The sequence below is a fragment of the Haemaphysalis longicornis genome, unplaced genomic scaffold (assembly GCF_048455015.1).
Source record: "Haemaphysalis longicornis isolate Haplotype H1 unplaced genomic scaffold, Haemaphysalis longicornis Haplotype H1 scaffold_9, whole genome shotgun sequence".
Classification (NCBI taxonomy): domain Eukaryota; kingdom Metazoa; phylum Arthropoda; class Arachnida; order Ixodida; family Ixodidae; genus Haemaphysalis; species Haemaphysalis longicornis.
Window position 1 is genome coordinate 108,164,294 of NW_027526460.1, and position 25,035 is coordinate 108,189,328.

A 25,035-nucleotide genomic window follows, 5' to 3' on the forward strand; every position below is an offset into this window, starting at 1 on the left:
AAATTCAGGAACAAATTATAGATTAACGCATTAATTACTCCAAATCACTGAAACTCAATCCAGCGTCTCTTCACAGGTGCGATGATGATCATGATAATACTCATGATGATGATGATTGCTAGTGGCATCCCCTTTATAGCGGGGTGATGACGGGTCATTTTACTTAAAACAAATACACCTACATTTTATACTCTTCGTTTAATACTTGCGCTGCTCTTAGGGGAGACACAAAATACTAATAAGGCACGCAATACTTCGTTTTTCTGTTACAGGTGGCAGCTTTACTAGGCAATATTCCCCTCTCTGCTTTTCGTCCACCCGCATTCTAATCTTTTTCCAATCTAATTGTAATCTTTTTCCACCCGCATTCTAATTCTTTTCGTCGCCTCGACAGCCCTGAAGTTAACTCCCTCTGTGCTACCCTGAAATCCTAGGGCTTCTGGAAGCCGAATATTTCCTTCATGTAGATTTGGATGGATACAAGCGCATTCAAACACTATATGCCGCATAGTTTCCGTTTCTTTACCGCAGACCACGCATATCCCATCATTTTGTGTATACTTCTCTGCAAAGCTTTAATGGGCAAGGAACCTGATGGAGTTTCAAAAAGCGAAACACTGCCCTTGGAATTATCTCAGAAATTTTCCGTTCTGGTGTCACATTTCTCAGCCCTGTACACTTCAAACGACGCTTTAGCTTGCATTTTTTTTCTCTCCATTTATTCATGTCTATCTGCCTTGCCTCTTTTTTGGCTATCTTGGCTGCCTTTTATTCTCCACTATTCTTTTCGTATTTCATCGTTAGTCTTCTAGTCTTCCGTAGCCACCGCGTTTTCACGCTTTTCATGTATAGGTATCTTAAAACTATAGCTGTCCCGCTACGTTGATTCATTGCTCCCAGCCTCCCCTCAAAACATATTTTACTCTGAGCTTCTCGAGCTTCTTTTCCGGGACTGCGGCGCCCTCTCTTGACTACGTTCGGTATCAACGTCAGGCTGAGACTGAAACAAGTCAGCAGAGCACGCCACAACTCCTCTTGCTGGGCTCCGTACTTTCCTGCAGCTTTCACGTTGAGTGGAACTGCTTTAATTTTCGTGCTCCATTGACCATAGAGTTTCTTACAGTATACACTAGAGAGGAATCTGGCGCTAGCGTCTATGCGGCTCACATCAAGGTCGTCTGTGTCGTCATGGACCGCCATTATACATCGCGCTCGCCTTAGTTTCATCATTGGCTTGGATTGAAACGTTTTAGTGACCGCTAATTTAAACAAAGTGCCACAAAAATGAGAAGAATAGTGTTCAATTATGTAAGTGGAAAATAAAAACAGGCTGTTTTAAAACTAAGAAAAAAAGAAGTAAAGCGTATTTTTGCCGGGACGGTTGTGCCTGCTATTCCGCAGGTCAATTAGTTACGAACACTGTTATTATTTGGGGGGTAACTCATTAGAGACTGTGATTTTATTAATTTTACCATTATTTCAAAAAATAAGTTGTTTGAAGAGTTTCGAAAGTTTTTTGAGCGTGCCTATGAAAACGTTGCCTTCGTGCTGAACCGGTGCACCGCGACCGCCAGCTAGTTTAACAAGAAAAATGAAAACGTGGCGTTAAACAGACGTGGACGATGACAAGATAGGACGCATACAAGCGCCCGTATCTGCCGTATCTTGTCTTCGTCGAAGTACGTTTTGTTTCTTCTTTTCGTCGGCTGCAAATTTCGGGGCGGCATATTACCCGCTCAGTCATACGTCCTTCGACTGCGGCATGAGCAACGTCAGGTGCGATCACGCATTGCCTGCTGTTTCACTGAACACGGCTACCACAGAAACTGGAGGATTTCGTCTTCCTTGTAGCTCGTAAACGTGTGAATGCATAGTGAAGAAAGCAAATCACAAAAACCGCTTAAGAATCCAGTTGTCATGCCAAGCCCAAGCCAAAAAGGATGTATTCCCATGAACCCCCATGACGACATGGCTTACGAGGCGCAGTTTCCTCTCTAGTATACTTACTAAGAAACTCTATGCCATTGACCACACGCGTTGATCCTGTTATCACCTTCTATTTTTAAATGCAGAGCATTTCTTTAACTCACGATGTCACCCATTCTAGGCGTCCGTACTAGTCCGCATCGCTGCCTCGACATGCCCGGATCAGACGTTTCGCTATCGGCGCGATCAACATTCGATAGTGCGCCCAGGCACGTTTCAAGGACACTCTCTCCCCTCTCTCGGACTCAACGTGCGCCGAGGCTGCCAATTTTACTGCTGACGAGCGCTCTCTCGTCAGCAGTTGCCACAAGTGCAACAACATTAACGTAACGCAAACTACTTAACGTCGTGCGCCCCCGGAAATGCTCTGCATTTGATCGTGCCCCTCGCGAGGGGGATGTTTCACTGCGTCGCCATGCGAACAGTTTGCCACGCTTTAGTTTCGAGTTCGCCGCATCTTTCGCCGCATCTTTCGCCGCCGCTCGCTTCTTCGTTCGTGCACCGGCTGCGGTTGTCAGAGAAGGCGCTTCAAATCCTACCGCGTTGGTCGCCCCTTTGTAATCTGCACTTACGCTACTATAAGTTTTTGACGGACAACGGCGCAATAATTGATCTGCAGATCAAGTCGATAACTTTTTCCTGCGATCACTCCACGACGCCGCAGCCTAACCCCGATCACCGTGCTGCTGTAAGGATCGCCGACGATCACGTCACCCTGCCACCCCGCGCAAGGTTGATGATCGCCGTCTGCTGTGAGGATGCTGCTCCTGACATCGACGCTATCGTAGAGAGCGACCAAAGGTTGCTTCTCAACCGCGATGTCTCCGTCTCAAGAGGCATTACGCGCTTTAAGGAATGCAAATCCAACGTTTTATTCACCAATTTCACCGAGGAGTACCAGCATCTAAACAAGGGCGCTGCAATTGGGTTCCTCGAATAAATGCAAGAAGAAAGTTAAGTGATCGTGGCCGCCAACGTTTTGCAAATCTTCTACTGTGGTAAGTTCGGGCTCGAAAATGGTGGAACTCATTTGGTAGCACACAGAAACCTTAGGTCAAGTTGCAGGGCGATCATAGACATCTTTAGGGAGTACGCATGCACTACTCTACACGCTCTTGTGGTGTCCCAGTGAACATTTCGGGGCTTTGATAACCATGACGGCTAGGTTAGCTGTCAACGTCCCATGATCGCTTGTGGTCGATCCGCAGTTTCCTGAACTGTGCTCAAATTGAAAGTGAACATTTCTCCAGTGCACGTTAACCACTTCTTTTATTTTTAACCTGATCTAGTAAACTCATGACCGCGTGTAGTCACTCCGCGGTTGCCTGAACTCTGCTAGAATCGAAAGCGAACATTTCTTCACTACGTTCGAACATTTCTCGAGTGGGTTTTACCATTTGTTTTATTTTTACCATGAACTACTGAGCTCTGCCTACAGACCTCATGTCCGTTTTTTTTTATTTGTTTTATTATTCACCTGACGTAATATGTTAGGCTATCTGCTAGACAGACTTTGTCAGCATCATTAAACTGCATTGTCTCTCTCTTGTGTCACACCTTAATCCTCTTCATTCAACCAACAAATTCTCGCGCTGTACCGGCGGGAAACAAACTTTTCTTGATACTGTTATTTTCTTCAAATTGGTAAGCTTGAAATCACAGTTGAGAGGGAAGCAACGCACATGATGCAGTATTTAGACTTTACAAGCCACTATCCGCCACAGTGCCGTCGAGGGATTTGTGTTGGACAAGGAAGCAGGCTCAAATCCAGCCAACGTAGCAAAAGTCACACCGCCAGCCCTGATCAGGCCTAAGCTCATCCAACTACACTTGAAGGGGACGGGGCACGTGAAGGTCAAGAAATAGCGCCGAACTAAAACTGTCCGTTTACCTCTGTAACAGCAAAACTTTCAGCTGCCGTACCTAACATGAACGACATATTGCGAAAATTCCACCCCTTTTTGGCGATAAACGACAGATTTAGAAAAAAGACCTTCAGTGAAGCGTCTTCCGGGAAACAGGCACTTGGTTGGTAAATAAGAACTTCGTTCCAAACTCTCACTAGAAAGTTTTTGCAAGACCTGAAAACATCTGCAGACAGACGACATTGCCGACAGCACACCTAGCAAGCCGTCCAGAAGAATAATTCAAGTTTGTGATAAGCAGTGTATCGGAGAAACAGGTCAACCTATGACCACGTATTACTGGCCGCGGTGAAAAATTATTAGCCGAGTTTCAATATCACACGCACTACATAACAACCTAACAGGCTACATTTTTTTAGGAACCTAAGCCATATATTCTGCAGTCGACCTCCAAATCCCCCATGAATATAAGATTCCGAGAACCATGTTTAAGTCACAACTTAGACCCCGTAGAACCCGTTGGACAGTGTGCACGCATCTGTCTCCTTTCCTGGAAACGTAATCCCTGCGCCAAACATTTCCTCCCTAGTTTAAGCGTCCTGTTGCCTACAAATTGACACCTCTTCCTCCTAGAGGCATTGCTTATTTGCACTTCTTAGCTTCCCTTTTTCTTTTTGTGACCTACCATTTGTTTATCTTGCGCACCCGCTTTATCTCCGCCCTTGGTTTTGCTGCTTCAACTTTTCTGGTAGGCCCACTTTTATGCTGCTCCTACGATCGACATGCCTGTGGAACCCTAACTACGGGAAAAACCATTCTCTCGCCGAGACGTCCTTATACATGTGGGTTTTCTGGATTACTTTATAATTTCTTCACACATACAATTCTACGTGAAAGGGGCTACTAAGAGACTTAAAAGGTAAGAAACCCCCTCGGCTGGGAAGATAACGAACCGCTGGGGTTCCTTACCTTCCTTGGAAGGTAAGGAACCCCAGTCAGCCGCTGGCGAGCGACCACATGTTATCGACAACCTTCGCACTGATTACAGCCCGAGTTCTTGCACCACTTTATTCCATTTTTTTACTCACCTCCAGTGATGAAGCAAATATGCTTCGTGACTTGTCGAAGGAAGCGCAGTCTCGCCGAATAAAAGACCGTGGCATGTTTTGAGGCGTTTCGTGCACACCTACCATTTCATCGACCGGTACGGCGACATGGCGCTTCCCCTCGCCTTTTGTTAATCGCCGGCGTTGTTGTGTCCCGTGTTTGAACGAAACCCGCGGCTATCTCGTGGCCCGTGACCGGCTTCTGGGCCGCTGAAGGCCTTTTACGTGTCGCGGGAGGGGTGAGGTTATTAGTCTCCACATACGTGAAAGGTGCGTGCAATTTGTGCCAGTTTTTGCTTCCCTAAAGCTGTAGCGGCAGCATGATATTGTAGTTCGCGGCGTGACCCACTTTAGAGCCGTTTTTTCGTGTTCGCTTTTCATGCTTTTGCAGCATGGCCGAGCGAGCTCGGGCTCTCCGCCTTCTTTTGCCTTTCCCGCGTACTCGCCTCGCCGGTACAGAAGCGCACGTAGGGGAGGTAGCATGTATTGGTGATATGGCGAAGAAAGAAAGAAAGAAATACAGTTCAAAAAATCTATATACGGATTGTAGAGGACAGGGGGGGATCCGCTTTATGGTTCAGAGTGCGGTTTAATGTCATCCTCCTAGGTGGTCCACTGAGCACGCGGCATGGTAGAGGGCACGTCTAGTCGCGATAATTCATCACGCCCGGATTACACGTCGAGGGCGAGGGCAGGCCCAGCCGCGTGCTTGGAAATAAGTTATATAAGGCAGAGTTAAGAAAACGCAGTATGGAGAGTTATGTTAAGGCACTGAATGCAGCTCCAAGATTACCGACAAAAGAAGTATAACTAGGAACTGCAAAGAAACGATAAAGACAAGGTTAGTGGCTAAACCAAAACAGAGTTGACTAGGTTGGAAGTTCAAGCGTGATGAAAAAAATCTTGTGTGAAAACTAAGTATTGTCCTTAGGATCACATCTCGAAAGTTGTGCATTAGGGTGTCGATATTTGACGTCTGTCGAATAAAAGAAAGGACATTTTCGTTGTGACGTCATATTTCAGACCTTCCGTTTTTTGCTTAGTAGCTGTCCAGTAAGGGAGCGAGGTTTGTGCGCAAAGTTTGCAATGGTAGAGCAGTAAACATTTACCGCCTAAAAATTGCTGTCTTCGTCTTCCTTTAGGGATCATTCTGAAACCTTTTTAACCCACGAAAAATGAAGGAAAAAATGAAGAACGGAAGCCTGTTTAGTGTATGTGGGGGACAAATATCTGTGGCGCAAATGTGGAGCTGTCGCACTTAAAATTAAAGCTGAACCACAAAAGCACCTTACGCACCAGCTTGGTACAGCTCACTATAAATCATAGTGGGAACTGTAAAGTGGGAACTATTTAAACTATAAAGCATAGTGGGAAAGATTTCAGGTGTGTATCAACCGCCACAACCACCTAGGATGAAATTGTTGCTATACAGTTATTTCCTCTGGCACAATGTATGTGGAGAAGAGTATCAACCCTTCTGTTGTCCTTACCCTACTATACCCTACGCCTGCCGTTTCGGCAGACATCACCACCTCTGTAAAGAAAAAATAACCCATGACCTCGTTCACAACTGCGTTGATATAGTATACTTGTAAGATGACAACATTAGACATCCCGCTTATTTTTCGCAAAAAGCAAATAGGAGAAATTCTTTGGGGCACTTATGCCTACTTACCTGCTTTCAATGTGAAACCATAATGGCTTCTCTCGGTGAATTTTATGAAACATTTCTCTACTCCTACATCATGTGTTGTTTACATTACGATACCATGATACGGATTCGTCACTAGTCAGTACGACGTTCTGCATGGTCGGCGTTCTGCTAAGCAACGCAGAAGTAGAATAAAAGCTGGAGAGAAGGGTTCAATTCAGAGAATCATCTAGTGATGTGGAAGCACACCTACGCCGATTGTCTTTATTGTGAGTTTTTATAACCAGATTTGTCTGTGAGCCGCCATATGCGTTGGGTTATTATAGTGTTTTATAGTTTTGCTTTGTTATTTTTTGCCAGTGATGTGCGTTCCTACACTTATTGCGAATACGTGCCTTAACATCGCCAATTCTATATTTTGGGGCCGACACGAGGTTTTTTTTTTTTAATTATCTTAGCTCATTTATCAGGATTTACCCTGTTATGACGGTAAATGCGTTCACTCCTCCAATTATTCTAATTTGAGATAATCCAAGGCGTTCCACGGTTATCCCGTTTTTACGATTTTTTATTCGTATTTTCCTCGTTGTTTTCGAGCCTTATTGTTGTTGTCTTCGTTTTGTGGAGGTGGTCTAAAAAGGACATACCTTTTTGTTAGCTCACTTTTCTTATTTGTACGTTTTATATTTCTGTATTTTTGGTTTTTGAAGTTTATTTTGATCTGTTATCTTCACTCAACCTTTGATTAAGATAAATGCATGAACTCCGCAAATTGAACGTTTTGGTAGGGCGTTGGACGTTTGAACCTTTTTGACCATTTTTTCTTTATTTGGGTGTTTGTCGTTCTTTTCGGGGCTTTATTATACTTGTCTTCATTTTGGAGAGGCGGAGCATAGGTTGCGCATTTATCGCTTTCTTAGTTTCCTTTTACAATAGTTTTTTCTTTCTGTTCTTTGCCATTTTTGCTTTCTCAAAATTTCCATCGACCACTTTTCCCCATTGACGATATCTCTGCGAAGCTGTGCATGGTTAGAGTACATGCGATGGTCTGCAGCAAGAGACCGATAATAAAGCAACAATTCTCAGCGTATAAAAAATTCAATAAAAATGAAATACGACCTATGGTCACAATCTTTCGATATATAACGGCTCATATTCCCCCTGAACAATTGGCTTCCCTCCAATTGATTTGTGTTTACAAGTTAAGCAAAGTTAAGGAAGATCGGTGCAAGCTCTGTCTCTGCAAGCTAGTTTCCCCATCTTGCGAGTTGCACAGTGAATCATGGCTATCAATGAAGAAAGTATGGTTTCAGCACCGCTTCATACTCCTTTGTACCACCGCCACCTTTCTTTCCCTACACCTTGCAGCGTTTCTTTCCCTCAGACAGTGCATAATGCCGTGTCGTCTGCGGTGACCACCTGTGGGGCGCACTAGATACGCTATTGTCTTTGCCCACTAATCATGTGTGTCCTTTGAGACGTAGAGATCGCACCACTGTCCTCATAATCCAACATAGCAAATCCCAATATTGCTAAACCGCAACATGGCATATCCCACCAGTGTGCCAGCTCCACTGGACTCCCCCTGTTCACAGGCTGGAAAGGCTCTGAAATTTTATAAAGAAGAAATGTGTTAACTCCGTTAATTATGCATTCCTCCGCAAGTGCTGGGCGTTACACAGTTGAGTTCCCGTGGGAACTCGGCAAAAAATGCTACGCATTAAAGATCTAATGTAGTGACTTTGCTAATGTTCTCATTGAGTTTGCATTCCAGAGACGGGCTCATATAAACGCACTTTTCATCGTTGATCCGCTCGATAAGCAGTACCCTGCGCTCCGCTTCCCGAGTTCATCCGTCCGTCATGGTGTTCCTCTACTTAACCACTCAATAACCTCCCCGTTACTTTGGTGGTCCAACGGTCAACTTTTGTCGCATTGCATTTCAAGGCCAAGCTATTTTTTTTTTTATTTCAAACTTTGATGCCTTGAGCAAGCGCATACGCCGACAATTTTTGTTAACCGCTGACGGCGCGCTTCACGTGAATTTTGCCGTCTTTTCGGCTCATTAGGCATATAAGACTTTCAGAGCTCCAGAATTCCCTCTGTGCTGTCTCAAATCCAGGAGGTGCCATCCTTTCACGACAGACAGACAGACAAAATAAAGGGCTCTAAAGTAAAATAAAAGCCCAACCCGTACCACATACGTATCACGGGTGACGCCAATTAAAAATAAACAAACTGGACCGAAGTCGAAAAGAGTTTTTCAGAGACAGGAAAAGAAGAAAGGAAGAACAAAGAAGAGAGATCTATCACGCGAAACCAAGCCAAGGGAGGGGAAGCAATCAGCGGTATTTTTTTAAACGAATATGTGAAAGCTCAGTTAGGAATCACCATTTTCGCGCGTGACAATTCTCCTCAACAAGTATCGCAATACCGCCTTACAGCCGTAACCCAGTTTCCCCTTAATTAATAGCGGCCATGCAGATCCTCTGACGTGCGCTTATATCTAAAGCAACCGTTCCGCGGCTTATAAGAACCACCTCGGTGCACTTTCCTTTCCAAAACGCAATCGACTCGTCGAGAGACTCACCACAACCACCATTTACAACACGCCATCGACACTCACTCTTGAGGCCCACGTTATTGGTGACGACTCGAAACGCGCGTTTTGAAGGCATCAATGTGCGCATGCCACGCCAACGTGTGTGCCTATTATAATGCGTCAGGCATGAAAAAAAAAAAATTTCCGTGAAGGCGGAAAAACACGATTGTGTTAGGTAATGGTAGGTTGAGAACACATCCGGAAGGACATCTATGTTTGTACTCAGAAACAAACTATTCTAGCCCCACTTTCCTCGCTGTTTCAAACTCACTGAATGGAAGGGTCCATAGCAGCCTATATGCTTCCCCTGAGTAACACGATTTAGAAAAAATGCAATTACAGCACTTAATGAAAGTGAATCACTAATTACATCACTAATAAAAGCTACATCACTGAATTACGAATGCAATACGTTAGACTTGTCTATCTGAAGAACGAGGAATAATACCTACAATTTCAAGCGAAAGAGGAACTTTCGTTTTGGAGCAAACTGCAACCAAACCAAACGTAATACGCCTATTTGAGCGCAATAGTTTCTTTACAAGAACATTTTACCTAAAAAAAGGCTTCACGCAAAGAAAACGCCGTGGAGGTAAAGATTTACGGACACAAAGTGAAGGAGAAAAAAAAATTCCCCCGCATTTCCCCGAGGGGGAGAATGTGAAAGTGCGAATGCACGGTTGTCGGCCCGCTTGCGGCGCTGCGCTCGGCCCCCGCAGCCCACCGCCTCGCCGCCTTCTCTTCCATCTCTTCCATCGGGTTTGTAGTATCACGTGTACACCACGCAGTTATCAAGCCGCTATAACGCCGCTGAATCGCCAACGCACGCCGCTGACGACGTAGTTTGAATGCGTTAAAGATATAAGGCGCGTTACTAACACGGATATCAGCGTCGCGTCCGTGGCTTTGTTACAAAAAAAAATCGCGTCCGTGGCTTAGTCGGTAGAGCGTCGCGCTGCGGCCGCAAAGTCCTCGGATCGAAACCTGGCGCCGGATGCTGTTTTTTTTTTATATAGAGAGGAGGACTGCGGACGCCGCCGCCGCCGCCGGCGGTGGAAGGTTTGGGGTCGCTTATAAAGTGCATTCGCACTTAAAATACAGCGGCCGTCTTGTTTACGGCATCAAGAAAGCGAATCAAACTCATGCACGGTGTTGTAGGACTCCATCTGTTGCGATTACGATAATTTCAGTCGTTTACCCAAATAATTTTAGCGAAAAGGTAGCGTAAAAGTGACTTTCTTTTTCATTTTTAAGGCTTCCCACTTAGTGCCACAAGCACGCTAAAGCTGAATCTGCAAGATCGCAGGCGTGTATTCTAGGGCTTCAGAACTGTAAGGATTCCCGCGGTCGGTTCAGCACTGTTCGGTTCTGCTGCAGGCCGCGATCGATCCGGATGCAAGATTGAGTGGCTTCCATCCTGGTACACAGCAGACGGCCTTGTGGTCCCTGCGGTTAAGACGCACGAAACAGAGAGAGCTCTCGGGCGGGGTCGTATCAACACATACTCAATTCGCCACTTGTCTCGAATAGTGATTCAATTTGTATGGGTACATCTGCTAAAACAAGGTGCTACACGCAGTTTTCCGAAAAGCACTTTACGTTTCACCGGCTACTTTATGACTTGCAGATAGCCTACGTGGTGCTTTCCCTGAAATATCGCAAAAACGGGGGTTTTCGCCTTACCCTTAATCGCAGACACAACCACCATGGTTACTCCGGGGCAACGCAATGCTTTAGAAATAGAGCCATCTCGTACATTTGTGGGCTAACATTTATTAATGGCTGAAACTTGGACAAAAATGTTGGCAGAGGAATCCCTCAATAAAAAACAAACACTTTTACAGCTAAAATACTAAATGGCCAATTATTAAAAACAACCGGCAGTGGCCTCGGTTTCGGTATCCGAGAATCGCCCAGGTGACTGGGAAGCGTCCCACTGTGCGAGCTTCGCATTGATGAGAACTCAAACTCAGAAGGCTGCTTAGGTTGCTACTTTGCACAACGTTTTCTCTCTTGTTTGCTTTCCAAGTTTCATCGTTATATCTCTCCCTATAGCGACAGAGAACGATGAAACTTGGAATATGGTGGTCAAACAACAGACAAAACTTTATAAAACGTAGCGGCCTCAGTCTGGGTCCAACTTGACGTCAAGTTGGCTTGCCTTCAACTTCCCAAAGGTCAGCCACGGCGCTCCCTCTCCTGAAAAAACTTCCTGGCTACGCCACTGCTTGGAAGCGTACCTGCTTCCCACTCCAACCACTAAAACAGTGAGATACCATTTTGGGCTGGCTGAGGAAAATATATGGAGGTGTCAGCAGCGCGCATCGCAGACACAGGACAGAAAGGCCACAACGCAGCGCTTGTATCGGGTGCACCCCTTAGTCCTTCGTCTGAAATGTGTGCTGTTGACACTTCTGTTGCTGGACCAGTTTTGGTTGAACTGGCAATACCCTGAAAAACTCTAAGAGCTACTTCAAGTTTACGACATTTCCGTGTCATCGGCGCACCACACGGACTGAAGGGCGAATCGTTAGCACTCTTCAATGAAAGCATACTGGTTGAATTGTGAGAGTAAATTTTCTACGTTTACTCTTAGTAGGCTTTGAGGGGCACGGGTAATCCCGCCCTAAACCTATTCTACTCAAGTATCCTAGCGGCTCGAGGTTCCTAGCAGGCCCCTTGGCGGTGTGCCCTCCAAAAATGGAAACCTCGTCCGAACGTCTTTGAGAATCGATCTCGGATTTGTTCAGTTAGCGCCAATATGTTTCTCCGGTGCTGCTGAGCACTAATAATTTGTTTAGTGTATGTTACAGAAGAAGGAATTCCTAAATGTTGCAACTCACATTAAAACTTGTTTTATACAGGGTAAGCAATTTTAAAAAAATTACCTTCTGGAGGTAAAATTGTTGTTTTTGCGCGAAGTGGTCAGGGGCCGGGACGGGCGCAATAAAACGACTTCTAATTGCTGCTTAGAGTAACAATTAACCAGTAATTGTTAAATGAATTTTTAATTATTGCAATTCGGCGTGCTATTTTAATGTGAAAGTTGTAGAGCCAACCCGATATCCAGCGTTAGATTTGTGAAAATATAATTTCCCACAGACTTTCGGGCTGGTTACTTCAATCCTACGGACGCGTGGATTTGGAGCTCGGCGGCTACAAAGCGCCGCAAAGTCATGCACCTGCATTGACGTCACTCAGAGCAGTACAAAACAACCGTATGCTGCACTTTATCAATGGTTGACTTACGGTTCTTTACAATTTGCTCATTACAATCACAAGCATAACGGCAATATTCAAAAAGGTTATTAACAAGTGCTTGTGCTTCTTACCCTAAATAGCAATTAGAACTCGTTTCATTGCACCCGCCAAGGCCCCTGATCACTTCGTGCACAAAAAAAAAACAATTTTATCTCTGTAAGCCTATTTTTTAAAATTACCTAAATTCTTCCCTGAAACACCCTGTATAAAGAAAGCTTTGGGAGAAGCTCGAAATGAGAATTAGAAAATGAAAGAAAACGTTTGTAAGCCGAGTCTTAAGGTAATGTAATCAGACTTGCTAACGCTGAAAGCTGCATCGGATTTTTTGTGAGATACTTTTGCGAAACCATTACAGGCAAAACTACATTCATTAAAGCAGGCAGACATTTTAGCCCATCCTGCAACTGAAATGGAACTCAAGTTGATAGCTAATTTAACGGTTTACACAGCGCTGGGTGTCCTGATGTAGTAGATGTTTTTTTTTTTCGTACATATAGCGGGTTATGCTACTTGGATAAAAAACTTGGTCAGCTTAAAGGGACACTGAAGTGATTCGTAAACATTACGGGATTACGAGCGCGAAATGTAGTCCGGAGTCCCTACGCCCTGTTTCGACCACTCTGAGCGCGTTTACGCGAATTTATTTAGTAGAAAATCAATTCGAAAATGCAGTCCTCATCTCTGCACCCTCGCCCATTTTCTGTGGCGTTTTCGTGTGACGTCAGGAGGAGATGAGCTGGCAATTGGCTGCGCTACTGCACGGCTCGCCGACCTTCCGACAGAGTCAGTCGGCCCAGCGTTTGGTCAAATCACGCATGGTAGTTTTCCTTCTTTCGCGCTGTGTAAAATAATTACCCACTTGTCAACCAGATAAACGATGAAAAGTGTGCTAATTTGAGCCATTCTACGCAGTGCAAGGAAAAACGGGAGCTCGACAAATTCACTTCAGTGTCCCTTTAAAGTTAATCTCGCATTTCGTCCCTAAGTTCAACTTTTCTTTAATAAATGGGACCACTTCGCTATCATAAATGTGGCTCCTAGCCGAGTGTGTGAGAAAGAGAGGGAGTGAGATAGAGAGAGAAACATGTTATGCACTAGTGAGCAGGAGGATGCTCTTATGGCCTCCAATCTGTGTGAAGCGTGCTTAGCCCAAGATGCCTCAGTGCTGGTTGGCCGTCGGGGCTCGCTCCCACAGTCGTCGCCGCTACAAGGGCGCGGAGCTTGTCAGTTGCTTACCCCACTGTTCATGAGTGAAGTTGGGGTTAGCAGTAAAAGTAAGGGCTCATGAGAACTCCCACAGTAGGCGGTATAATGTGCCAGGAACTGGGCAGAACTGAGAGGTAATGTGTTTTATTTTTACGTTGAAAAGTTTCCAGTACAACGAGGCGGAGCACGGGGCAATCTGAGGCTGATCAGGCGATGAACAACATTTTTATTAACCGCCAATTCTTGATAAGTATGCGAAAATGTTTGTCCGCCAATGAGCAGACGTAGATCGTGAACCAGAAGGCCAAAATTAGGAAGAGAAGATAGTGATTCCGACAACGCAACACTTTCCTTCTCTGGCAGAAATTGGTTGGTTGCTTCCTCTTACCTTCATACCTCTAGTTACCAAAATCCCAGAACAATTGTACCCAAAGTAGGAAGGCATATCTTAACTACACAAGAGCCCCCTCATGCGTGCTTAGCATTTCTTCTTGCCAGGATGTAGTTCACATTCTTTATTTTCCCAGAAATATGCAAAGTTAGTACTGGTAAGGTATGGCTCTCAGCATCGCTGTATACCTGCAAGGCAAACCGCATTCGGGGCATGACTCGTTTTCTAATCGCTTCGTCGCTTAACAGTATTCGGTGCAAAATTCCTTTTAGCGCACCTCAATTCCTTCTTTACATTCTAACGCCGCCGACTTCAAAATGTGCCTTAATCTCCGTTAAATATCTTCTTTTGGGTTTCCCTTGGAATCCAAGTTGTAAGTCCATCAAGATAGGCGAGAGTTGAGATTTTTTGTCTAGTTGGTTTCGAAAGTGGCAAGAAGTGACTCACTGGTATGCTGGAAGAGCGCTGACAGTGCCACCCCCAGCGTCTCTGTTCGGGTTCATCAGAAACCTCCCTTCTTTTGCAATACCTTCATCTAGAGCAGTTTTACCGAGGATTTCCCCACCACAACGGTTATTTAAAAAGCAACAAGAGTATGAACTGGTCGTAAAGAATCTCCGTATTCAGATTTGTTCGTCGTGATAATATGCGTCCTCACCTTCCCAGCTTTCTCAGATTCTTTCCGAAAGATGAGGTTTTGCGAAATAACTGGTTCAATATAGGCGATCTAGGGAGCCTTCTTCGTATGACCGCTTCGTGCCCGTCAAGTTCACTCGAAGTTTGCGTGCCGACAGCACACGCATGCCGCCACCCTGCCTCAGATCTGAGCATTCGTGTCACGTTCGGTTCACTCTCGACGCATTATACCGCGGTGCACCTCCGTCAATAAGGGACTGTCGGAAAGCACTTCGTATCAGATCGAACGCGGTATTTGTGATCAATGTCAGATGACCTCGGATGATATCATGCAGAAAATGAGTTACGCATGCAAAGCTCCAAAATTACATACAACGCTGCCATCTCTTAAACGTGAAGATGAATGCGCATGTCTTTGGATTATGTAGGTGTGAGAGGTAATAGAAACCTAAGCGACTGAGTTTACTCGCTCTATACTTCCACCTCTCCTGCCATCATTTACATTATGCTTTGCTTGCTAGTTCACTTCTATTTCGTAATTTCGACGCTTTCATGCGCATATTTGAAGCCTTTGCTACGCTGAAACCGCACGGCATGTTCCGCCATATTTCGGCAGAGTTATGGAATATAAGAGAAAGAGATGGGCAAATGCAATTGATACATCAATGAGAATAAAATTTGGTGCAACGCAGCGTACAAGTGAGTGACCTGCAAAGCAAAGCTATGACCCACACCGGTTTGGGATGTTAAGGTTGGGTGTTTTCGCAGCTAGGCATCAAAACAGCCAAACCATGTGCATTATCGGTCTTATACTACGAACTTTTTCCGCCAAGCTTCTCAGGCAACCATGTCAGTGTTAGGAGTGGTTTTTGTACCATTCTTTTGCTAGTGGATCCGTCTGCACAAACGTGCTTTCAACTAAAGGGATCGGTGTGAACAAACCACATTTTCACATTGAATTTGCGCCGTCAAACACGGCACAACAACAATTCAAATAACGTTAACTCTACAAGATAAGCTAACAGTATGCGATGGTGGACGTCGGGGACGCAGATCTGTTTTCGGGTAATTCCACTTCCGTGCGTGATGCTAAAAAAACACCCGGATTCGCGACAAACAATGCTTCCGTGGAGAAGTTCGGTGCCGCGAGGTAGTATTTGGACCTTTCATTACCGATTTGCAGTACCCGGTGTAAGTTCCGCTCAGCGGGAGAAAAATCGGGCTCCTTTCTTCTTTTTCCTAGGGGTGGGCTTCCGTGACTACAACGAAATATCGCGTCGCCACACCGCTGTTGTTCCCTTTCAACTGGGAACGTGTGTGCCCAAATACGATATCTGTCTTGCCCTTCTGTACGGCTCCTTCCGAGGACGGTGGCACAAATCGCTTATATAGTGTACGTGCTCCTGTGGGAACGCTGAGAGATATCGGCACCTTCGAGGCACAGGCCTTCATCCTGGGAGCCCCACCCACCTATCTGCCGCGGTGGCTCTGGGAGCCCCACCACTGCTCTCTTCTTGCCTTTCTTCGGGAGTCAAGGCCGAAGTTGTATTTTTGGAACTGCGTAAAGTTATGCCAAGCGGAATATTACTGCGAAAGAAATCTGTCGGTATAAACAGACACCTCAAAACCACCTGCCTTTGACCAGGCGTAAGTGCGCCCTTCTTGTTCCTTTGGCATTTATACACTGCGCGCATAAGTGGGGATAGTGGATGCTTGTGTTGCTCAGTTTTTATAAGGCACCCTGCTGCGAAGCACGAGATGCCTTGCAAAATAACCGGCCATGGCTATGACGTTCTCAAGGAGGCCAAGTAGAAAACGGCGAGTGGTCTGGAGGGTTGGGGCCCATTATAATTTCCTACTGGTGAAAATTATTCCGAAATTATTTTATCCGGCTTTTTCTCCTGCGAATTATTGACACGCACGAAGCTCCGGTTCATTTGTGCAGGTGGAGTGTGCAGATGTGTTCCCGGTCAGAATATATGCTGCGGTTGTTGTATTCTTATCTGGTACAGCATGGACACTTCCACATTGACGAATATCTTGTGATGTAGTTTTACAGGCTTCGCAATTGGTAAAAATGAGATGGAAGTGACATCAACCCATATTTTGCTCTTACAGTCACCTGACAAGCTTTCCTAATGTGTTAGAAAGCTGAAGCACTTCGCGCAAATTATTTCTGCATATTTTGTTCGCAGGAATAGCTGGCAGCAAGAACAATCATATTTCTGACCACATTGAAGACAAAGGAGGGTAGAAACCTTCGTTGCGCGCATACTATCACGTGTCCACAAAGATATATGTGAAACATCCGGCCGCAGGTTTTCGTCCCCACGTAACAACCGGTTCCAGAATACGTGGTACAAATGCGATCCTTATGGAACCTCCGGCGATTTAGCCGGACTAGCAAAGCAACTAGGCCAGCTGTCGTTTGAGGTGACCCTCTCCGCCGGAACGTAACTGACCATGAGGCTGCCACAAAGCTGCCCCAGGAGCTCCCTAAGGCAGACTCCGTGGCTCTCCCTAACAATCTCAGGACAAGTGGTCTGATATAATTGTGATCATAGATTTGCCAACAAAATTATCCTAGGACGAACAGACTAGCGGGTTAAGCACCGGCAAAATAACATAGGCTAACCTCTTTGTTAACCCGGCTTTTGGTTTACTGCACTAATAGATGGGTTAGTCTACACGCTTCACTAGCTCCCTTCGGAATAGGAAACGGAACTTTCTCAGTCGTTACTGGAAAGAGTTTACGTTTTTCTTCGGGACGTCGCGGTAGGTATTGCATTTGATTGTTATTGCTGCTAGGCCGCAGAACGCAATCCCGTCTTTTTAATAGATCTAGTTTCCTGTGGTATTTTGTTTGTCCCTTTCTATTATCCAGTATTGTATTATCCAGTATTCGCATCATGCAGCAATACTTCACTTTTTTTTTAGGGGGGGGGGGGCTCTTTTTATTGTCTCATTTGTATGAATGACCTCTCAAAGGGGTCTTGTGTGATATTGGCATTTGTGGAAGCAAATAAATACGCACAACTAGACAAGCTGGCACTACAGAGTGCTCTAACATGCTTATTAACTCACTCGCTCGCTGACTTACTAATTCTCCGGCTTGCTTATTAACTGTGCAAGGTTAATCAAGCTTTCACCCGGCTGCTTCTCCAGGATGGTATTCCTTCTAGAAGTTATTTGCGTGCATTATGCACGGGTTTGTTTACGCGTGCCGAAGATTTTGAACAGTGTGCCGCTGATTGTTCACTCATCTTTACCCCGGGTGCCACAACATGGATCGATTAAATGTGTTCAGGAAATCCAGGCACCAAGATTTGGAACAGGGGCGCGTAGAGAGACAGTAGGGAACGCTCCTTTTTTGAGCCATGCCGGACTTTTAAAGCGCAAGCTTTCCTAGTGGGAGCAATTGCGTTCTGTCAAAAAACTAATGCATTTCCCTACAAACCGTTTGGGTGACCGAAAATCGCTCATAAGATCTCTCGACACACGCCGCGTGCATGAAACCGTGCTTCCATTGTATGAAGATGGTTAACTGAAAATTTCAAAAAAGGGACATTTCTAGATAAGAAATACACACATCGATCTCGAATAAGGGGTACAATAGTATACCTTTGTATCATAGACCAAGTATCGGTATACATTCCAAACGGTTGCCGGAGCTCTGTCAAGCTGCTTTATTGCAGTTTTTTTTCGGCCGCCATTTTTTCACCATTTTTCACCTGGTGTATTGATTTGGTGAAAAATAAACAAATTGAATTGAATTGAATTGAATTTAGGTCGTGAGCAGATGCGTTACTTAGTGCGCTAAAAATCGTCGCAGGGGTTCATTGTTAGTTTGCGATTTGGGTCTTTGAAGGTTTTGACGATCGATTGCGCGCACTCAGTCCAGGTTGGACGCACGTTTAGCTTTCGCTCTTCTCTGGACTGTCTTTAAGAAAAAATGGTAATTTTTTTGTCTGTTGAAAACGTAACATGTTTTTCTGCTTTCTTTCTGCTCGCTCCTGACGCAGGTGGAGTTTGACGACGTGTTCGCCGAGCCCGAGGGCACGTACTCGCTGGATGGCGTCTGGAAGGCGGCCACGTTGACCTTCACGCACACCAAGAATTTCTGCTACCGGGTGCTGAGCCTGCTGTGTGCGGTTCCCCTGGCGCTGATCGTGGGCATCAGCTTCGCCTGCCTCTCGTTCCAGCACATCTGGTGCATCGGGCCCGCGATACGCCACTGCCGTGTCAATTGCCACGTCGTGCGCCAGTACATGCGCATCATCCTCGAGTCGTGCTGCGCGCCCTGCTTCTCCGAGATGGGCCTGGTCCTCAGCAGGATCCGCATACAGCATTTGCCGGCTTCCGGAAATCACGTGGATAACATTTAAAAATGTCGCGCGAAAGATTTGCTTGTCTTGAACATGATCATGGGCGACAGGCCACGGGGTAATTCAGCGATATTATTTTGGCAAATATGTCACACGGAGCTGGTAAACTCGCATTTGTTCCGTGTAAACATTCACACTGGCATGTCTACTCACCTTCTTCAAGTTGCTTGCTGCAGAAGATGTTGTGCGCGAAGTCTCTACTATCCCCAGCGGCCAACAATAGGCAAATGAGAAAACTCGTCAAAAATGACTAAAAAACAATTTACTCGCCAATTGTTTCACAATTACTGCGAGGGGGACACCGCATTTGGTTTTCTGATTTCGAATGTGGTACCTTCCATTAGCCTAAACATTTTCATGCTGCAGAGGTTAGTCATATGGACACCGCAGATGTTTCTGTTGAACTTTCAGCACAGTAAAACGCGCCGTACTACGAACTGAGCACCGATATAAGTGCCAGAGCGAATGATATCCAGAGCAGACTCAGAGCTTGTCTTATAATTAGCAATGATCCAAAAACATGTGAATTATTTTCTACGTGCCTCTGAACATTTTCACGTGCCCTTCATGCATCTAACTGATAAGGACATGTGTAGAAAATGTTTTTGTGTATACAAAATGATCCACCTATTTATTGCTTGCTACATTTTGCAAGCGTTAAAGAACCGATAAGTAATGAAAACCGCATAACTATAATTGACGCTTCATGGAAGATGGGAAATCGATAATGAAGTCGGGACATCAAGAAGTTCACTGCGCGGTTGCAGCAGGTGATTCTCTATCGCAGAAGTGTATATATGCATCATATGATCTGCAGGCGCAGTTGATAACACAAATATATTGGAAAGCCTTTTGAACGAATCTGGAAACTATTGAGTAACTGGAAGCCCTTGTTATGCTGATGGGGGAACAGAAATTAGGGATGGTCACTCACTAAACCTACCAATTAGAGCCCAGCCAATGCTCTTATACAGTGATCGTAGCGTTGTATTGTTACCGTTGTTTTTTTGTTGTTGTAGAGTATGCGTGCACTTTTCATTGGATTTCGTCCGAACTATGTCAGCGCAATGTGGATTGCTAACAGCACTGTTAGCAGGAATGGTACGAGTTATTTCAGTGGGTGCTGCATCATTATTTGGACATGTTTTCAAACATACACACAAATATGAAACACCGGAACTTTAGAACCGCAACCTCAGTCGCTACCTATTGCCACTCATGTGTTGTGCACCCTTTTAACCACCTCTTCTTCCGCTTAAGCGTTTTTCATTCGCGCAATGTTCTCTTCATATAATTCTTTATCTCTTGCTTATTCTTCTATATCTTTCGTCGACATCTAGATTATACACCCCATCTTAAAACTAATAAAGACCAATTCGTGTCCCCAGTACAAAGCAACATCCTTATCCGACCCAAACCATCCTTCCTTTGTTATTTGCTCGGCTTCCCCGGGCAAAGAGACGACAGGCCCGTAGCTTAGACTGGCCTAACATCACTTAAGTGAAGCGAAAGCACGTACCCATTAAGTATTCTATCCCACCAGGGCTGGCCTAACCTATCAGGGAATAGCCAATTAAACGCTGTCTAACTGCACCTTGAAAGTTTCCGAATCAAAAGCTATGCTTCCTGGGCATAATTCACTCATCGTAGCTTAAACTTTTCGCTCTAAATTTTCCCGTAGCAACTGAAACTTGACTATCACACTGCAGCCGGAACAAGAAGCAGTAAAAACATCTTATTATAAGGATGTCTGTCGCCGGTGACTTATAATACGTGTATACGAGCCACTTCAAACAGCTTCGAGGAGGGAAGCGTCACTTTTTATGCAGTTCACCCTTCCACTCAGATGGGACCTTGTTTGAGACGCACTACACGAATTTCAACTGAAATTCCGCCAGCTTCTTTCGTTATTTCGAAAGGTGTATGCAAAAAGGCAGGTTCAGAGCCTTTGACGAAAATCTGAAGTTTGACGAAGATCTCAAAATATACCCACTTATTACCTCCTTGGACTTTGACTTACCAGTCTCCGTGTTCAAGTCTTATCTCAGGTCCCACCCCGAGTGCCGTGAACTTAGTGTAGTCATATCCAAGACGCCGCATATAACATCGACATAGCTTAATGCTGCACATGTTGCCTTTTAACGTATTTTTTCCCTCGGTGGCTCAAGAATGCGTACCTTGCAGCGTCACCTTCCTAATATTCGGGGCACGGTCTTTGAAGATAGCTATCTTCACTTTGATTTTTGACAATGGGTAGCTTAAGGATGTGTAAGGCAAAACGTACTCAGCCTGTAGGAATCTTTACGCCTGGGCCGTATCGTTTATATTTTTTCTGATATTTGGATGCTTTTAGGATTCTTCGTTCACCTAACCAATTAATATTTACTAGCCTGTGAGGTTCGAGTTATTCGCTACATTATCGCAACTCTTAACTCATCAATCAGCGATTCTACATCTGGTTATGGCGCAGCGACCGAGCGCGAGGCAGCTGAACATCTAGGACACAGATGCTGAATGTTTAACTTGACATTCTCGTGAATAGGAGACGCGCAGCATATTAGTATACTTAATTTCCGTTCATACGTTTCAATTAGCTCGTTTGATTTCTTCTTTGTATAAAAAGAAAACAGGTGCTTTTGCTCTACATCATTTTTCCTGTATTCTTATTATTTTTTATCGAACTCATAACAATCGTTAAATCTCTTCGAAATTAAAGTAAGAAACCTCTTTTGTCAAAGAAAAGAAACCATTTCCCTGGCCTTCACACTTTTTATAGACCGCAGTTTTACACCAGATTCAAGTTGCTCCGTGATCTGTTGGTTTCTCCAGCTCCGTAGTACTGGTGCTTACTGGTTTACATCATTACCGCAGTCACACCCATCTGTACCTTGCACTTTTTCATCAGGTTTGAAGATATTTTCAGATGTTATCAGCCAGTACTACCTTCGGTTCTACTCGTAAATGAGCGAATCTAAATAAATTTTGCTTCTTTTGTTTGCCATTTCACGTGGGAGTGCTCACACAGAAAGTAAATATGAATAAATTGTTAATGTCTGGCATTTTCCCCAAAAAACCATGTTTATGACTCCACCCAATTGCAGGCCGCAGTGCCTTACCTGCACACACAGGCTCACTCCTTATTTTTGCATCACGTTGCGAGCTTGTAGTTTCTTTGAACGCTTACAGCGAGAACCCAACAGCCTGGTCAAGAAATAGTTTTTTGAAAAGAGTGCCCCTTAAGCACGAAACCTTTTGCGCTAGAGGCCTGTACAGCCTTATATAAAATGGAAATCAAAGTTCCAGTCGGCTCAAGGTCGAAATATCGCGCCTTGTGCTCGTTGACTAGTACTTTCACTACCGTGATGCTGTGTGTTCGGAAGTTACTCTATCATTTCTCTAGTTTGGTGGTCTCGTACATTGCAAAGTATTTTATACCCGCGCTTGCGTGTAAAGCAACGAGATTAATGTCAGCAGGTTTGTCCTTTTATTACACAACTTGTCTGAAATTTAGCTACACATGAGACCCAATTTGGCAAACTCAGCCTCAGAAGTTATAAGCTTTTGAAATGTCCACACCCTATACAGAAAGCAGTACTTCCGCCTTATACAGGATTATTTGAACGTATAACCACTGTTGTCCAATCAGCATTTGTCGTTAGCCGGCCTACCGAATAACCTACAATGTTTCATCGAGCAGACGTAGACGTATGTTCCCGTTATTTGTGCTTTGAGAAGTGTTTTGTCTTTTACCCTCTGAAACCCTTTGACCCCTCGTATTGTGTCTACCTTAACAATGTTGTATGTGCAATTTGGTATGATTCTTCGAACGTTTAGCGCCTTCTTGTCGTGCATCTTCATATTTTTTGACACTCTCATAAGCAAATGGCACACGGCTTCAAGGTACTCCAGAATTTTTCATATGCGTGGAGCACGAGAACATGGCGCTTAGATTGCTCTTTATCACTTGACCTTAAGATAAGCCTTTCCGAAGAAAAAATTTTGCTCACTGCAGGGACTTTCACAGCATGCAGAACGGTATGATACATCAGAGTATCTGTTTCTGAGATTTTTCGTTTGTCATTTACCGTGGTAAAAAGGCGCAAGCACAAACACCGTACGCAGAAGTAAACAGGGTGGGTTGTTTTCTCCGTGAAGTATGCGGAAAAGAAAACGTTAAAAAGAGTGCCGTGGATTACTTTGAGGATGTGAAAACAACGGCTATCCGGTAAGCTTTACACCTCTTCTTTTTTTCCACCTTCATCCCTGACAACTCGGTGTGTCACAGATTTATTCTATGAAGCATTTTACATGTTCCCAGAAAGCCGTGGACAAAAATAAGTGGCTGCCGGGGTGGTGCCAGTACCCGTTAGCCCGAGCCCTTAGTCTCATTTTGTCTCATATTTTACCGATAAAATGTAATTTAAACCAGTTCCAGTACCCATAACTCAAATGTAGAAGGAACAGGTAAAGTTGCGCCTGTTAACCCTTGCACCATCTTAGACATAACAGCCTCCCGATGCTTTTGTTCAAAACTGCGAATTTGACACTGGGGTCGTGTGCTACTTGAACCATGTACAAAGCTATCATGTTATGCTTCTCCGTGTTTCGTACAGCTGAAAGAGTTGCACGTGTCGTCGCGATTTGTACTCCAATAAAAAATATTGAAGCAAATCGCTGAATGTTACCTGGTCAGTGTTTTTATGTTTTGTTTGTGTTGACCTACAAGCATTGAAGGTCGAAAGACTAAGAACGGGCATAGTTTCAGCAGCGGATTCGGCTCGTTTGATTACTGTAACAAGCACTCGTAGTTCCCTCAAGTCGCTAGTAGAATGTTCTAATTACGTCTGCCATATCAACACCTAAGTGGCCGACTGAAAACTACTTAAAGCTACCACTGTACCGCAAAGGCGAGTACCAAAATAATGACATTGTATTTTTCAAAAGGGTTGACAAAGTGGTTCGTCACACGTATGCCGTCTTTTCGACAGGTTTTCGTTCAAGGTTGAAGATTTTGGGGTGTATAAATCCTTCGTGTAAACATATTTGGGCCCGGCGGAAATCTACCCCTGCACCTAGGACAACACCCTGCCATCGTATTCTACAGTTCATTTCAGAAGCTGCGTGCAGCCCTGTGGCGGCTGCATTGTTGTTAACACTCCGCCCATTGAGGGTGCCGCTTCCGGCGACGGGGCCTTGCGACTCCTACTGCCGCGAAATAGAAATGTAAATGGAAATGGGCCTTGAAATGTCATTTCAAGGCTCCCATCACGGTGGGTTAGGCGTGCTCAGTGGGCGGGTTGTTCAGTGTAGCATCTACAGTGCTGCACACAGCTTCTGAAATGCACTATGGTAACGTAGGCTGAGGCGACGACCCTGTGTCAGCGGCGCCGGTCTGTTAACCCTAAAGCTACGTGCGCACTAGCGGCGAACTTGCCGTACCGCCCTACCGATGCCCGCCAGCGGCCGTCGCGGCGGTCACGTAGTTGACGAGTCCTGAGCGCGCGAAATCGACCGACATCTTCCCCCGCTTTTTTAGGCGAAATGTATTATCTTCGAGATGGCCCGTGCTCGCGGAACTTGCGGTGGGAAGTGGGAAAAGGTTGGCGCGACACGTCAACAGCACGTCGTCACACCCCCCATCCATCATTGGTCTTTGCGCTTTGGGGAACGGCAAAAATGGGTCTCGATTCCATTCGCCCTCCGGCAAGGAAATCGTGCCGCTATCAGCGAAAACGGTTTCCATCGGTTTCCATCGGATCCACGTAGTTACCACAGTGTTTTTCTATTGCATGACCTTAAGTTGCTCTCGGTGTCTCACATTTCAATAAGAAAAGAATGAGACACGCCGTGGCAGACCCTTCTTCAAAAAGAAGCTATTTTAGTTCAGTTGAGGTTTTATGGTTGGCGCTGGCAAGAACTTGTAAAATTTTGTTTTGTTATCGAAGC

The 25,035-nt window shown here is 45.0% G+C and overlaps 1 protein-coding gene across 1 annotated transcript in view; it reads left to right on the forward strand.

The window, feature by feature from the left end:
• The window catches only part of LOC144151901 (caveolin-3-like), a 52,133-nt gene extending 28,392 nt beyond the window's left edge, over nt 1–23,741 (forward strand). The window contains exon 2 of the mRNA XM_077683065.1: nt 18,727–23,741. Within this exon, the coding sequence (XP_077539191.1) occupies nt 18,727–19,089 (363 nt within the window). The 3' untranslated portion in view covers nt 19,090–23,741. The remainder of the gene's footprint in view (nt 1–18,726) is intronic.
• Nucleotides 23,742–25,035: the final 1,294 nt, after the last annotated feature.